Source organism: Neophocaena asiaeorientalis, unplaced genomic scaffold (genome assembly GCF_003031525.2).
Source record: "Neophocaena asiaeorientalis asiaeorientalis breed wild unplaced genomic scaffold, Neophocaena_asiaeorientalis_V1.1 scaffold230, whole genome shotgun sequence".
Classification (NCBI taxonomy): domain Eukaryota; kingdom Metazoa; phylum Chordata; class Mammalia; order Artiodactyla; family Phocoenidae; genus Neophocaena; species Neophocaena asiaeorientalis.
The window spans coordinates 796,025-813,269 of NW_020175186.1; the positions used below are offsets into that span (position 1 = coordinate 796,025).

Sequence of the window (17,245 nt, forward strand, 5' to 3'; positions counted from 1 at the left end):
GCCCCCCCCCTCCTTCTTTCCCAGGCCCCCCCTTTTTTTTTTTTTTTTTTGTGTGTGTTACGCGGGCCTCTCACTGCCGTAGCCTCTCCCGTTGCGGAGCACAGGCTCCCGACGCGCAGGCCCAGCGGCCATGGCTCACGGGCCCAGCCGCTCCGCGGCATGCAGGACCTTCCCAGACCGGGGCACGAACCCACGTCCTCTGCATCGGCAGGCGGACTCCCAACCACTGCGCCACCAGGGAAGCCCGGGACCACACTTTTGAGTAGCAAAGTTTTTTACATCAAAGAAAAGCTGGTGTCAGATCAAACTGGCTTTCAACATAGCTCTGTGGATGGCTTTCTGATTTCAAAGCCAATCCATTTCTACTACACCAAGCTGCTTCACTCTCATTAAATATATATCTTATAAGGAGAACAGTTAAAAAGGGATATTTTTTGGCCCTCATACAAGTAACTACACAAATAATTCTGCATTAATTCTTAAATATTAAGTGCCAAAAAAGTAAATCTAAACAATCATGCAAGGATTCCTAATTAAGAATTGTATTCAATGCCTCTACTATTAATGTTTATTTTTTTTCCCCATAGCATGGGATTATTCAAAATAAAAAGTATATATATCTAAATCTTCTTTAGCCATACTTTTTTCGGTCATAGCCAAAGATTTCTCGAATGTGCTTGGATATTTCTTCCTGAGGTTCTCCTTCATCTTCAATAAAATCTTCCATTTCAGAGTCATATTCATCATCATCTTCCTCCTCTTCATATTCTCGCTGCCTTTTGTAACTACCAGGGAAGGGAAGCCTTTGAGGACCTAAGAATAGAAAAGCCATTATTTATAAGATCATTAAAACTTAGTAGTCCCAACAAAGTCCTATGTAAGCTGAGATTTTAAGAACTCATTAAGATGGTAGCCTCAAAAACCAGAGCCAGGGTCTTCCCTGGTGGCACAGTGGTTAAGAATCCGCCTGCCAATGCAGGGGACACGGGTTCAAGCCCTGGTCTGGGAAGATCCCACATGCCACGGAGCAACTAAGCAGTGCGCCACAACTGCTGAACCTGTGCTCTAGAGCCTGCAAGCCACAACTACTGAAGCCCGCGCACCTAGAGCCTGTGCTCAGCAACAAGAGAAGCCACCACAATGAGAAGCCTGCACGCTGCAACTAAGAGTAGTCCCTGCTCAGCACAACTAGAGAAAGCCCACACACAGCAACGAAGACCCAACGCAGCCATAAACCAACAAACCAACCAACCAACCAACCAACCAACCAACCAACCAGAGCCACCAACTGGCCCCCAGCATGAACTCATTACTACATCATCCCTGTTGCTTCATGGTACCCACAAGGAATAGAATTCCTGTCTATCCCAGGGCTTACTAGAACTGTTACATTTTCTAGCTTAGTAGTTCCTACTCTTTTGGATTTAAAAGACTAGTACAATTTCTTTTAAAAAAATTACAAATCACTAAAGGATCACTAATTTTACTCATGCCAAGAAAAGATGCCAAAGGTAACAATCTACCATCTATTATCACCATAATTCCATTGAAGTTTTAAAAAGTCCAAGGAAGTATGACAGATTCTCAGATATGGATAATTGTTCAAACTGAGCAAGTCTGACTTTAAGGAAAAACTCACTGCATCATCCTAATTTTTGTCATTTTGTCAAAAGACTGATTAAAAATTCTGCAAAAGACAGGCACTGATCAATAGACCAGTATCTGGGAACAACTGCTTTCTAGTCCTTGATTACAGACACTCCCTTTGTTGTTCTACAGTTGTTTTTAATATGCGTGGCTTGTCTCCTTAGCTTGGAGTTTCTCTAACTTTAGCACTCTGACACTTTGGGCCAGATATTTCTTGGTTGTCGGGTAGCTGTCCTGTGCAGTGTAGAATATCAGCCTGGCCTCCATCTACTAGATGCCAGTAGCATCCCATCCCCAGTTGTGTCAATCAAAAATGTCTCCAGACATTGCCAAATGTTCACTGGGGACCAAAGCTGTCTTTGGTTAAGAACCAATGTTTTGACTGAATTAGGTAGTTTAAACTATGGAATCTCATCTTTTGTTTCTTTTTATATTCTCCATGGTGCCTAACAAGTGCTTCAACAAATCCTTAATACTATGTAGAAACTCTGACCTAGCAGTTAGTAGGTACCACCAATGATCCCATACCTTGGGACAGCAGAATCCTACAGGACTGGTAGCTAGGGCCACTGTAAGGAGCAGAAACACAAGGCCACCTAAAATAGTTCCTGGCACATAGTGGGTGCTTAACAAATATTTAATGGACAAATAATGCAACAAAAGGCTTCAAGCTAACAAATACACGCCAGTCCTTGAAGACAGGTGTCCACAGTCTTCATGAAGAGGTAAAGATGAACTCATTCATTGAACCACAAAAGGCATATACACTCACCCTGTCTTACAAACCCCATAGCTAAGTTTACTGCACTTGGAGACATTACAGGAGTAAACACAGAAGGCCCTAGATAAGTCTCTTTCTAGAGACTTTTCCAAGCCATGGTTACTAAAGGAACTCTCTGGCATAGGACATACAAAACATCAGGATTCTATCAACACAAGAATACATTTGAAAGCACATAGAAGAGTTGAAAGCACATAGAAGAGTTCAGAGGGTCTTTGGTTATATAAAACAAAATATTCTTTCCAATTTCCTAGTGACAAATAAATACTTTTAGGGTGAGGGGAAATTTTACCTTGGGCAGATCTGTAGCCAGATAAGGCAGGCTTCATTCCATTCATCTGTCCATTGCTGGATCGGCTGATTATATTCTTGGAAGAAATCGTTTCTGAGACAACAGTGCATTTGGGCTTCAGAGAGGGACCTGAGGTACTAACTGTTCGCCCAGGTCCAAAGCTGCTCACTGGTCTACCAGGGCCTGAACTGCTGACAATTCGTCCAGCTGGAACTACTGATTGACCAGGGCCATTGACTGACCGCCTAGGGGCCCCTGAGCCACTCACTGGTCGTCGAATGTCATGTGGACCGCTCACAGGCCGCCCAGGGCCACCAGAGCTGCCCACAGGCCGCCCAGGGCCACCAGAGCTGCCCACAGGCCACCCAGGGCCACCAGAGCTGCCCATAGGCCGCCCAAGGCCACCAGAGCTGCCCACAGGCCGCCCGGAGCCACTGGTAGGTCGCCCAGGGCAACCTGAACTGCCTGCAGGTCGACCAAGGCCACTTGTACCACTGACTGTCCGTCCTGGGGGATTTAAGTCACTGGTTGGCTTCCTGGTCCCACTGACTGATCGCTCGGGTCCTGAGTTGGAGCTGCCATTCTGGCGCCTGGGCACGGGGCCAGAACTAACTGTGGACTGAGCAGTCCCTGTGCTAGGCCTCCCAGGGGCCGAGCTGGAGCTGCTGCCTGGCTGCCTGACACCTGGACTCTTGGCCTTATTGTGTGGGGTGACCATGGGTCCAGGCCTGGAACGGCTAGGATGAGGAGATTTTTTGGCTTTGTGCTCAGTAGCGGATTTTGGAGTCCCTTTAGCAGAAGTCTTTGGGATACTTGGTGAACAGGTGCTGGAGTGGGGCTTTCCAGCCCCATTGAAAACAGGTCTGTCACGGCGCTCACAAGGCAAGGGTTGGGCGCAATTGCCAGATACTACTTTGGTCCTTTCTCCTGGCATGGATTTGGATGAAGATAGACGCAAGTGTTTCTCATTAGATGTGCTGGGTCTGGATTTCTTCTCAGCATAAGGAAGGGGAGTACCCTTGGAAGAAGGATGCGTGTCTCCGGAACCTTTGCTAAGTTTTGTGCCCACACTTTCTTTCTGAGAGGGTACTTTTCTGGTTGGTGGTAATCTTGCATCTGTCTCAGCTTTCCTTTTCCTCCGCTTTTGTTCAAGGAATTCTCGCTCCCTAAGTTCTTCTGCAGTCATAGGCCGCTCTTCTGTCTTCTTCACTACCTTTATCTCCACCGGTTCGTACTGCTTTTTCTCGGCCAGCCTGAGTAGATCATTGAAGTTCATGAGTGGTGGGGCACTTTTAAGGGGGACCTTTGGCTTGCTCTCAACTTTGGGAGGTTCTTGCTCTTCCTCATACTCTTGCTCTGACTCTGCTTGATTGTATTCTAAGAATTCATCCTCTTCCTCCATCTCAAACTCTTGGTCTGTTCCCTGGCTAGTGTGGGTTTGCATTGCCTGCCTCTTCTTTGACTTCTCCTCAACAGGAATCCCATTGTAACCATGGAAATTATCCTTTGTCCTCTTGGCCATAGCTCTTGCTTTCTTGTCATGTTTTAGCTCAATTCGCTTTTTCACTAGTTCTTCTTTTCTCCTTTTCTCTTCCAAAGCTAAAAGAGGCAAAACAACATATTATTTCAGGGTCTCGATAACAGTATGTTTATCTGAAATCAGTAGGTGGCCAAAACCAAGCAACATTCAAGTTACAGTTTGAAGAAGTTCGAAGACATCTAAGAATCAAATGAGGAAGTCATTAAAGTATCAATTTGAGTCATCTTTACATAATTAGTGGGTCACATATGGGTTTTTCTATATGACTAAGCAAGGGAGAGTCTTGGCTTTTAGCTTTAAATATAGAAAATAGTTCATATCAAATAAATATACCAAGTTAAGAGAATATTCGTACCCACTTAACAGTTGTTATTAATTATGAATCAGTGGATACTTAAACTTATTGAATTAGTTTCCTTGTCATTTGCATAAAGTAAACCTACTGCTTGAGTTTACTCGTTTTACAAAAGTGTCCCTATTTTAACCTTTTAGGTAGCACTCTTATTTGTTTATTTTTTTAATCTTTTTGGCTGCGTTGGGTCTTCGTTTCTGTGCACAGGCCCTCTCCAGTTGCGGCGAGCGGGGGCCATTCTTCGCTGCTGTGCACAGGCTTCTCATTGCGGTGGTTTCTCTTGTTGCAGAGCATGGGCTCCAGGCGCGCGGGCCTCAGCACTTGTGGCACACGGGCTTAGCCACTCCACGACATGTGGGACCCTCCTGGAGCAGGGCTGGAACCCGGGTCCCCTGCATTGGCAGGCGGACTCCCAACCACCGCGCGACCAGGGAAGTCGCTAGATAGCACTCTTAATAACATATTTTTTAAAATTAAAATACAAAGTAGGTAGAAGCAGATTCAGAACCAAGGTCAAGGGGGAGTTCCCTGGTTGTCCAATGGTTAGGACACAGTGCTTTCACTGCCGTGGTCCCGGGTTCAATCCCTGGTCAGGAAGCTAAGATCCCGCAAGTCATATGGTACAGCCAAAAAGCAAACAAACAAACAAACAAACAGGAAAAGAACCAAGGTCAAAGAATGGAGTTCTTACTTCTTACTGGAGAGCTAATATGGCCAATTAGAAGATATGGTCACTATACCCAAAAAGCTTTTAATTTAAGAGGAAATAAAAGATAACATCCATACAAATGATCAACATAAGAATATACGTAATGCTATAAATACAGCTGACTCAGACACATACACAACAAATCCATCAGCCTGTTATGATACAAACATCCACTGGTTAGGTACAAGCTAGTTGTGAAGACAGAAGACTTTAAAATTGAGAATAAGGCTATAGATTCATACCTTTTTTCCTGAGCTCTTCTTCTTTTCTTCTGAGAAAAGCCTGGACAGCTGCCGACTGGACACCCTTAACTTTCGGGTCTTTTTTGGGAGGCCCCACTGCCAAACTGTATCTTTTCTAAAAATAAAAACAGAGGAAAAGTTATACACAATTAACTTTGAAGCAATAGAGAGGTTTAAATGTTGACTGAAAAATCTATTCTGAATAATTAAGAGATCACATAACCCACATGAAAACTTAGCTATAAAATTTCAGGCTGAATATGATTATACATGACTATTTTTAGGTGCAGAGTTTCTTTAAACATCCTCGATAATACATAAATGAACAATTGAGAGAAACACTATTTTCAGGCTATTTTCCCCAAAAGATACCTGGACTGGGGGAACTGAAAAAAATCACCACTAAAACAGATTGAGTGCTTTAGAATTCTGATTTAAAAGCTTAGCCTTCTTCAGAACTTTCCAAACAGAAAAAACTACTATCACAACTGTTTTCCTCCTGAGTACCCTACTCCAGATGATTTTCATAGCTGCTTCATAGGTTACTTTGCTTTCAACATGAAATAATGAGATTCTACTTTGACCATGGGCAAAGCTGGTGGCCAGCCATAGCCAAAAAGCATTTCAAAGAAATTTAAGCAGCAAGAAGGGCCCAAGTCTCCGTAACCTTTAAGTGCAGCTCTGTGTTCGTTAAAAAATATTAATTTGCCACACAAACCCTTTTAGACAGGTTTCCATGTCACCCAAAAAGCACTAACATTATCCTGGAACAGATGGTATTTCTCTGGGCTTTGATTTTTATCTAACTGCATTGGGAAATGACTAAAACTAGAATAATGTTAATTTAAACTATAAAAGGAAAAATATTTCCTTTTATTTTATCGTTAGAGAAGTATGATAAACAGAGCTAATAACTCAGACCAGGATGATTAATCTCTAGGACCATTCCAAATTAAATTTATGGGCTAGGAAATAAGAATTTTTTAATGCCCTCCTTCTTTCATCTTAGGCAGATGACATTCTAATCCACTCAACCTGTTGCTGTGCTAGTTAAGAAACACTAACCTATGAGAACAAATTGAGCTACTTAGGAACCAAAAAAGTGACTCCCAAAATGTGTATGAAATTCCTGGAGGAAAGCCAAAGGACTCATGCTTACTACACAGCTGCCAAATAGAAGGCATCCTGAAACAGGCTGGAAGTTCCAGCTAAGTTAGTCTACCAACAAAGCAGCTGGCCAAGAAAGCAGGCCCTAATCCAACCTGAAAATCCTACGTGATAGCAATGCTTGAGACCTGACACATCCCACATAGAGAGAAATTCCAAAAGAGAACAACCAGATTCCTTTCCCAGTCCCCTTTGCTGTCATAAAATCCTTTAAGAAGTCCATATCTTTGCAAATTTAGTTGCAATCCTTTCCATAGTGGATTGCGACCCAATATGTAAAGGAGAAAGGAAAGGGAAAGGAAGACAGGAGAAAAAGAATATTGCTTACCTAACTAGATATATAAAATTTATCATGGTTTACAAGAACCTCAAACATAGGCCTTATCCACAGGAAACTCACATTTTCTTAACAGAAGTGCTACCATGAAGATGATTCAAGTTGCATAAGACACATAGACTCATAAGCAGAGGCACACACTCACTCTACCCCATCCCATCAAGTAGATATGTGAGAAGAGGAAGGGTGGATTTGTGTTGCCAAGGCTCAAGATTTTTCGGTCCCTGCCAACTTCATAGCCCAGAGATTCACCTGCCAAATCAAAGCTTACACAGGGCTCCCCCTACCCCCAAATGCCAATATACACATTAGTGTTAATTATTTAAAATAGGATTGGTTTGTTACCTAGGTATGACAGCAGCAAGTGAGCACTTCCTAATTTGATTTCAGGGTAGACATCTTTCTTCCTAACCTGGGACTTAATGAGGTAGGTAATGGGATATGACTAGCAGAAAAGCTACTCTTGACTGAATACACGCACTGAATGAGAAAACCACAGTGTCAATGGGGCAGTTTAATACCTTGTTTACTAAGCTTCAATCATTCGCATATCACCTTCATGATTTTTGCCCTTTTATAGTATAGCACTTGTATTATTATTTACTAATTTTAAGAAAACATGTAGATCAAACACCATGACTTATTACTACAGCTTTACCTCAAGCAATAATTCCCATAAAATGACAGGCTTGAAAGGCTAGTTATATTTTTCCAAATCCTATCAAAATATATAACTTAAAAAAATGCAACTATGAGAATAAAACGTATTTGTGTATCACCTAAAATCATGGTACAGCCAAAGCTACGTGTACTGCACTTTGGGAAACACCGACTGGGAAACATAAGCACAAGAAAGGCAGAACACAATAAAGAAACAAGGGAGGGGGTTCAGGAACTCGGATTCACTCAGGAAAGAGTCCCAAAGACTACTTTGAGCTTTTTTCAAAGTATACACCTATTTTCATCAATTCACATGCCAATTTCAAATTCAGCTTTTGTTTTTAAACACTGCTATGTATCCCTTAAGGATACTTATTAAGCTGGCCTCACATTTAACCCAACAATTTTGCTGTCCTTGTCCTGTCCGTATGATGGAGAAGGAATTCAATAAATCTATACGACGTCTTACTTTGTGGACCTGCTGGGAAACAATTTAAGTAGGACAAGGTCCTACTTGATGAGGCTTAATCTTATTTACTGACACGGGCTGAGTCATAATTAATAGTTTCTTACATCCTCTGTAGCTTGATGCACTCAAAAGCAGATACCAGGAGAGTATTAAAATATTCTCTTAGGCAAAGTTTAGATCAAAACCTAGAAATCTGGGGAGAAAAAAAAGGGTTGGGTCTCCAGAGATAATAATGATCTTCTTTTTTAACATTTTTAATGAGATTTAATTCACATACGATAAAATCCACCCATTTAATATGTATGACTATATTCATAGCGTTGTACAACCATCACCACTATCTGATTCCAGAACATTTTCACCTTCCGAAAAAGAAATCCCTTACCCTTCAGCAATCATTCCCCATTCCCCCTTCACCTATGCCCCTGGCAGCCCCTAATCTACTTTCTGTTTCTATGGATTTGCCAGTTCTGGACATTTCATATAAATGAAATCATGCACCTAGTGTACCATTACATAGTGACTGAGATGCATCATAAAATAAGGTAAAATTTAGAAGCCGTAGGTAAATGATTATGTAGATAATTGATTATACAAAGTAGGTAAGATTTTTCAATTAAAAAAACTTTTTTTTCTTCATCTGCTCCAGAATTTCTATGTGAAACTCTCTCATCAGACTTCACTGAACACGTACAAGTGTCATCAAAACACCAACAGGGTTACTACCCAAGGCTTTATTAGGCTGGAGTTGGAGAGCCGGAGTAGGGAGCTAGATGGATTCGAGCTTTACAGACGACAACCTTCCTCACCACCCCACTTCCGACAGCAGTATCTCCAGCCTGAGCGCCACCCTGCCCAACACATTCCAGACTTGCCAGCCCCCACAACCACATGAGCCAATTCCCTAAGACATATCCTACTGGTTCTGTTTTTCTGGAGAAGCCTGACTGCTACAGTGGTCTTTCCTATCTTACTACTTTCACTTAGCATAATGTTTTCAAGGTTCATGTTGTAACATAGTACTTCGTTGCTTTTATGGATGAATAATTTTTCATTGTATGGATATCTAATCATCAGTTAATGGATATTTAGATTGTTTCCACTTTTTGGCTATTATGAATAATGCTGCTGTGAACATCTGTGTACAAGTTTTTCTGTGAATGTGTATTTCCTTTCTCTTGGGTCTATCACTATAGACGTTCCTAACACTGAGCTGGCTAGACTTTTGAAAAAGGGGTTGCAGTCAGACCCTGGTATTAGAAGATTTGCTGTAACAGAATATTTTATTAGACAGTCTCCTTCCCCCACAGAGGTGCCCAGCAGAGAACCATGTGTTGAAAAGAAAGCTTCAGGCTGGGATTACATTATATTCCATTTAATAAGGCAGGAGAACTGTCTGCACTTTCTCCCACATCAGATGGTCACATTTAGCTCTAGCAGCAACACATCAAGATGCATCCACCAATTCTGTATCTGACTCAAGGCACCAGGCTGCTTCATTGTTTGAGCTTCATGAAAAGCAGCTGGACAAGAGTTTCTTTTATCCTAAGTGTATCCATTTTATTATACTGCAAGCCGACTCATTCTGCTGGGCCCCAGTGAATGATCCACCACAGTGAAGCTCATGCCATAGAAATACAGTATCAGAGATTTTGCCAATATTTGTAATTCTGAAGCCAAGTGACCTAGAAAATATTAAGTCACTTTTAAACACATGTGTTCCTTGCATTGAAACTATACTGTCATGGTCAGATTAAGAAAATAAGGAGCTTTCAGTCTGGAAATATATGTTCACCAAATATGTTATATTAGAATCAATAGTCAATTCCTTCTTGAAAGCTGTTCTTTACTCAGGAGATAATATATTGTTGTAATTGTAGAAAATATAAATTTCCTGATGGTTTTATATAAATTAGAGGTTTATCATTGGTTACAAATAGGAGTTAGAAATATTCAAAGAATATATCCAGGACTTCCCTGTTGGCGCAGTGGTTGAGAGTCCGCCTGCCGACGCAGGGGACGCGGGTTCGTGCCCCGGTCCAGGAAGATCCCACATGCCCCGGAGTGGCTAGACCTGTGAGCCATGGCCGCTGAGCCTGCGCATCCGGAGCCTGTGCTCCGCAAAGGGAGAGGCCACAGCAGTGAGAGGCTGCGTACTGCAAAAAAAAGAAAAGAATCTGCCTGCCAATGCAGGGGACATGGGTTCAAGCCCTGGTCCAGGAACATCCCACATGCCATGGAGCAACTAAGTCCATGCATGACAACTACTGAGCCTGCGCCCTACAGCCCACGAGTCACAACTACTGAGCCCGTGAGCCACAACTACTGAAGCCCGTGCGTCTACAGCCTGTGCTTCACAACAAGAGAAGCCACCGCAATGAGAAGCCCCGCGCACCACAATGAAGAGTAGCCCCCACCCGCTGCAACTAGAGAAAGCCTGCGCGCAGCAACAAAGACCCAACACAGCCAAAAAAAAAAAAGAATTTATCCTTAACTTTAATAATGACTACACAACTTCTACAATCCTCTCAAAACATCATACTCAGGGAATGAATGCAGGCCTGGAAAACCACTGATTTGCATTAGGCTTGCTTAGCTGGGTAGCTAAGAGGGTGAAAATAAAACCACCAAAAAGCATGCTATTCGAGACTGCTATGGGGTCAAATGTAAATTTTACTATTATTGTGTTTAAAAAATATACCAGATTATATAAGATGTATTAATAGTATCAAATAGATACCTCAGAGCCTCTAGTCCAACCTCATGTTAGAAATGGCCCCCAAAAGACAACTGTGTATTTACTGTCTATCACTCACACAATTTGTAGCAGTGTCTGAATTAGAGTCTAGGTCTCCTGACTCAGGGGCAAAAGTGTTCCCACTACAACATGCTTCACTTCTAACATAATCCCAACATTTTCATCTCTAGCTCGAACCTCATTCTTAAATGCCATTCCCTAATTCCTACCTGCCTCTTAGATCGTGCCATTACCCCAAACAGGTCCACCACTGAACTTTCCCTCAACCTCAGACTCTATTTCTGTTAACTATGCTGGCGCTCTCCCAAACAGGCTGTATATCTCTATCCTCCAGTTTCCATATGCTGTTAGTTTGGTCTTTAAATTTCTCTCCCATCAGACTTTACTGTACACTGAGAAGTGTCATCAAAAAAACAATAGGGTTACTGCCCAAGGCTATATTAGGCTGGAGTTGGGGGTAGGGAGCTAGATGGATTCAGGCTTTATAGAAGACAACCTTCCTCACCCCCCTATTTCCAAAAGACTCTCCTCATTCAACACAGGGTGGTGATTAAGAGCAAGATCTCTGAAGCCAGTTTGCCTGGACTACATTCTCTGCTCTGCCATGACTAACCCTGTCACTTATTAGCTGTGTGACTCTGGGAACGTTTCTTCATCTCCCTGGACTTCAGTTTCCTGATCTGTAAAACAAGCTTCCATATATAGTTATTATGATGATTAAATTAATATACAAAAAGTGCCTAGAACAGTGCCTGGCACAAAGGAAGCACTATAAATGTTAATTGTTGTCACTCTCATCCTTATTATTCATAAAGAGATTGTCTAGGTAGTGATGGGGAAGAGAAAGAATCTCTGTGGGGCAGTCGTTTCTAAAAGACCCCTTCCCTAAAACACCAGTTCAGAAGTACTGCTCCAGGCTAGAAATCTAAAGCTGCCCCAGGCACTACAAAAGTCATCTTCAGATCTAAGAGTGGGAAATAATCCAGTTATAATCAACTATCATCAAGGGCTACAAAGTGATGGCCTGCAGAAACTTTTTTGTTGGCCTATACTATTCTTTAAAAGGAAGTATAGATGGACAAAAAGCACACGAAAAGAGGCTCAACATCACTAATTATTAGGGAAATGCAAATCAAAACTACCGAATGGTCATCAAAAAATCTACAAACAATAAATGCTAGAGAGGGTGTGGAGAAAATGGAACCCTCCTTCACTGTTGATGGGAATGTAAATTGGTACAACCATTATGGAGGACAGCATGAAGGTTCCTTAAAAAACTAAATATAGAATGACCATATGATCCAGTAATCCCACTCCTGGGCATATATCTGGAGAAAACCATAATTCGAAAAGATACACGCACCCCTATGTTCACTGCAGCACTATTTACAATAGCCAAGACATGGAAGCAACCTAAATGTCCACTGACATAGGAGTGGATAAAAATGTGATACATATATACAGTGGCATATTACTGAGCCATAAAAAAGAACAAAACAATGCTATTTGCAGTGACATGGATGGACCTAGAGACTGTCATACTGAGTGAAGTCAGACAGAGAAAGACAAATATCATATGATATCGCTTATACGTGGACTCTAAAAAAAAATGGTACAAATGAACTTATTTACAAAACAGAAATAGAGTCACAGATGTAGAAAACAAATTTATGGTTACCAGAGGAAAGGGCGGGGAGGGATAAATCGGAAGATTGGGGTTGACATAGACACACTACTATATATAAAAGATAATAAGGACCTTTTATTATCTAATAAAATAGATAATAACGACTGTGTATAGCACAGGGAACTGTTCAATACTCTGTAATGACCTATATGGGAAAAGAATCTAAAAAAGAGTGGATACATGTATAACTGCTTCACTTTACTGTTCACCAGAAACTAACACAACATTGTAAATCAACTATACTCCAATAATAATTTTTAAAAATTTTTAAGCTTTTTAAAAATAAAAAAGGAAATATAACCAGCACAAGGAATATAGCTTGTATTTTATAATAATTTTATATGGAGTATAATCTATAAAAATATCAAATGACTATATTGTCACCTGAAACTAATGCAATATTGTAAGTCAACTATACTTCAATTTAAAAAAAAGGAAATGTTACTACTATAAAGTACCTATATTCTTACCCTCAAGGGTCTATAGCTCCCCAAATCCTTATATCCTTATATGAAGGCTTCCCCTTACTTTTTGATCTGAGGGTCACACCAGAGCTACAGTATTTTGTCTGGGATGATTTTCAGACTGATTGTGAGAAAGACCATTTAACTTGCCTCATGCACTACAAGCCATCAATTATAGTTACTTGTAACCTGTAAGAATCCAGATTCTAAGCTCTTCTATTCTACTAAACGAGACAACCACTTTGTTTTTGTTAGAGCAACCCAGGGAGAAAAATATTAAAGGCAAGGTTACCAAAAATATCTTTCCTCCTTTAAAATAAACAGAGCTAATAACAGTGACTGGTTACATCACCTTGATCAGCTGTTTTTTTTGTATTCAGTTTTCCACTGCGAAATGATAGCATGCTTAATATTTCTAGGCATGATGCAATCCTTCTTTTATTTTAACTAAAACATTATAAAGGTAACTATTTCTCTTAAAAAGAAACAATGTAAAAGAAAGCTGTCTCAATGGGAACTGTTCATTGCTTTTCAAGTCAGATACAGTAGACACATCTTAAAAATAAAAGCCCTGCAAAGAGTTCCAAATGGCTGTACAGGTGTTTCAGCTTTTAGCCTCCCTTGGATTTTAGTCCAATCAATGCTAGTGTACTTCTTTTCTGTAGCAAAGGTGTGACACAGGAACTTGATGACTGAAATCGAAAGTCAGCTCCGATAGGATCCAAATGGAAGGTGGGGGAAGAGATGGCTAAAAGAGAAATATGAACCAAGCACTAGAGAGGGATGGAGTTATCTGCAATTACTGCAAAGCCTCTGTGGTTCTCAGACCATAATTCAATCAATAAAGTTTTTGTCAAGCAGGGTGTGTGTGTGTGTGTGTGTGTGTCCATGCACTTCCAGAAATGTTTTTCTTGACTTGGATGGTGGTTTATAAGGATACTTGCTTTGTAACAGTCTTACACTGTACAATATGTGTTAGATTTCACAAGTGATAGTGTGCTCTAAAAGGCTTTACTTTGAGCTGATAAAGCAAATATTCAATAACTTAAAATAATTAGATGAATCGAGTAAAAACAAGATAATGGATTAAATTAAATACAATCTTGCTCTATTCCTCAATAGTTTCTTCTGTGACTTACTTTCATCTGAAGTAAAAAGATAAAGAGTTATAATGCTGATAACTAAATCAAACTTCCAGGCTTACTAGCTTTTGGGGTGGGTGGGAAGGAAAGGCATGCTTTCATGAAGTACATGCCTATGTTCATCTATTAAATTTTAAATGACCGCCAATTTACCCATTTTCCTTTTTGCTTTCAATCTTTGTTATTCCAATCATAGATAAATCGATAATATATATATTCTGAAATATAGACATAGTTTGAAAACTTCTGCTCTAGAAATATGTACTTTTCTCTCAGCAACCATTGGTTTTTAGAATAAGAAATGAGTAACTTGGTTCTGATTCTTCCACAGAATAGTCTTCGGCATCAGGGCTAGTATTATCTATCTCTGACCTCCACTGAAATTGAGTAAGATGTACAATGAGATATGGACCTAATTTATGCAAATATGAATGTTACTAGATCCAATATCGACTTGTCTAGGAAATTTACAGATGCAGAAAGTAATTCTGTCATTCAAGGTTTCATAACTTCAAGGTCATTCGGAGTATTTGGGATGGGATGTGAATATATATAATAAGCTGATGAATATCAGTTTTATTTACCAGTTATTTTACTATTTTTAGATCAATATCTTCAAAAGAGTAAAAAGAATGAGCCAGCCTCAAAAGACAAGAAAAGCGCAGGGGAGGGAAAAAAATATTGCAAATATACAAAAATCTGAGAAATGCATAGTGAGAGCTCAATAAGGTCCAGTTGAATTGACTTTAAAAGAGAGCCATTTGAGCTCTACACCTCATCGCTCAAACTGCAGGTAACACAAGGCAATCTATCGGTTTACAGCTGGGCTGTGGTACCATCTGATGATACAGAAATGATTAGCTTATGCAAAACAGCTACACCCCCGCAAAGCAGGCACTATCACTCACTACCTCATTTAAAGTCTTACACCGCTCTGCGAATATTAGCGAATTAGCAAACGTTAGTGAGTAAATGGGACCTAGATTTGAAACAAAGACAAATCTGGAAGACCACAAATAAATGGAAGCTGAAACTATTTCACTCATTCTGTTGGCCAAGGATTTCGTGGAATCCACTCAACTCCCGCCTTGGGAGGTGATAATTCAATCACCTGGTTGGTTGAGTGGGTGGGGCCACAAGTCAAAGAACTTTTTTGGGAAATCACAAAACGTTTGACCCAAAGATCGGCAGGAAATCGCCTCAAATGCTATCAGGCCAAGTCCCTAAAATTCCTGAACTCCCCAACCTCTGGGTTGAAGTTTACGCCGAAGCTAGAAACTACTAGCGCTAGATTCCACTATGTGCCAGGCATGGCTCTTTCTCACCAGCGCAAAGTTGCAGGGTGTTAACGCCTGAACAAGCCGCTCGTCAGAAGGCTCCCGCCTCGCATCTCAAGCCCGTCTTCACCCCCAGTACTCAGAAGTACATGTCCAAGAGAAAAAAACAAAACCACCACCCAACCAACAAAAAAAACGGCGTCCAGGTCTTTCCTCTCCCGGAGCCGACAGACGGATTCCTGGAAGTTCCATGGGCCACACATTCGGAACTGGAAGTCCAGGATCTCCTACAGTCGCGCCCCGGCTGGTACTTACCGGCACGTTGTTGACACCTTGTGCTTTGGAAGCTATCAGGAGAATTTCCCTGAAGTCCATTCTGGCCGAGGCGGAGGGCTGGGCCAGCCTCTCGGAAAAGAGTGAAACTGCGCCTTAGCGAGGCGACCAGCAACATCCGAATGAACTGCCTGACCAGCCCCTCTCCCACCCCTCCCTTGCACAACCACTTCCGGAGCCTTCCAAAGCCGTCTGCCCACCCCCTTTCCTCCAGCGGCCAGTACCCTTCCAGGTCCGCCGCTTCCCTCGCGATTCTTTGGCGTAACTTCCGCTTTTAGGCTCGAGACACGTAGAAACGTAGTACGTGTCTGTTGGCGTCGGCTCGAAGGGGCGGGACTAAGCCCTTCACCGACCAATGAGATTCGGCCTAGTAAACTGGGGGGTGTGGCCAAGGGAGAGAATCGCTACCCTGAGGGCCTTGGCGTGAGGCCTGACAATTATGATGCTCATTGTGAGGTCTCAGTAGGGGGCGGGGGCGAGGTGGTGAGGCATTACCTACCAGGCCTGGGTTCGCTGGGTGTCACGGGTGGACTCTCAGGTTTGAGACGGCGGCGTCCCAACAGCAGAACCGACGGGTCTCGAGCAGGGGGTTTCAGTTACCCGTTTGTAGGCACTCGCCAAGCTGCGCAGGCGCAAACCGCCCCGACTGGTCGTCTGTCTTGGGTACACATTACTCAAAGCGTCTTGGCACAGGGCGTGTGTGCTCACCTACACACATGCACATGCACGCGTGCCGTGTATAGAGGCGGCCGCTTACAGCTTTTGCCTCATTCAGATAATAAGCCCCATGTAGGGCAGCGAACTGTGTGTTTTGCTCAGTGGGTAAATGGAGGAATTTCTCACATACACCCCCGGCCTGGGTATACTAGGCCCACTGATCAAAACGTACATATATTTATATGTACGTATTCATATTCGTTGGGAGTCCAGTCGAGAGTTCCTCTTAAGATTATCTGGGGTAATTTTTACTCAGTAAAATACACTAATTAGGCAGGCCTGGGGCTGTGGGTAAGAATAGGCCCGGGTCGACTGCAAACAGTAGGAATCTTTCTGGTGTGATGGAAGTGCTCCAAAACTGGATGTGCTGATGGCACATCATCGTGCACTTAAAACAGGTGAATTTTGCAGTATGTAACTTATCTCAATAAAGCTGTTTAAAAATATTAGGCAAAGCCTCTCTGTCTTCCTTTTTCAACCGAAGTTTAACGCTGAGGTGTGGCCTTAACTACCTTTCTCCATTTAAGGCTGCCCAAACAACAGACCAAAATTAAGCCTTTGTCCAATGGCAGAACTGTAGTTCTCAATGATTTTACACCCTCTGTGGAGCCCAGCATAGCATACTGTAACTTATGCCATAGTTCCTTTCAAATACATACCCATCTATTTTA

General features: G+C 41.9%; 1 protein-coding gene across 1 annotated transcript in view; it reads right to left on the reverse strand.

Moving 5' to 3' along the window:
* Positions 1–16,109, reverse strand: part of SPTY2D1 (SPT2 chromatin protein domain containing 1) — a 21,749-nt gene extending 5,640 nt beyond the window's left edge. Inside the window, exons 1-4 of the mRNA XM_024764710.1 lie at positions 15,840–16,109; positions 5,564–5,678; positions 2,721–4,319; positions 642–813 (exon numbers count right to left, since the gene is read on the reverse strand). Coding sequence (XP_024620478.1) covers positions 642–813; positions 2,721–4,319; positions 5,564–5,678; positions 15,840–15,899 — 1,946 coding nt within the window. The 5' untranslated portion in view covers positions 15,900–16,109. The remainder of the gene's footprint in view (positions 1–641; positions 814–2,720; positions 4,320–5,563; positions 5,679–15,839) is intronic.
* Between the last annotated feature and the right edge of the window lie 1,136 nt (positions 16,110–17,245).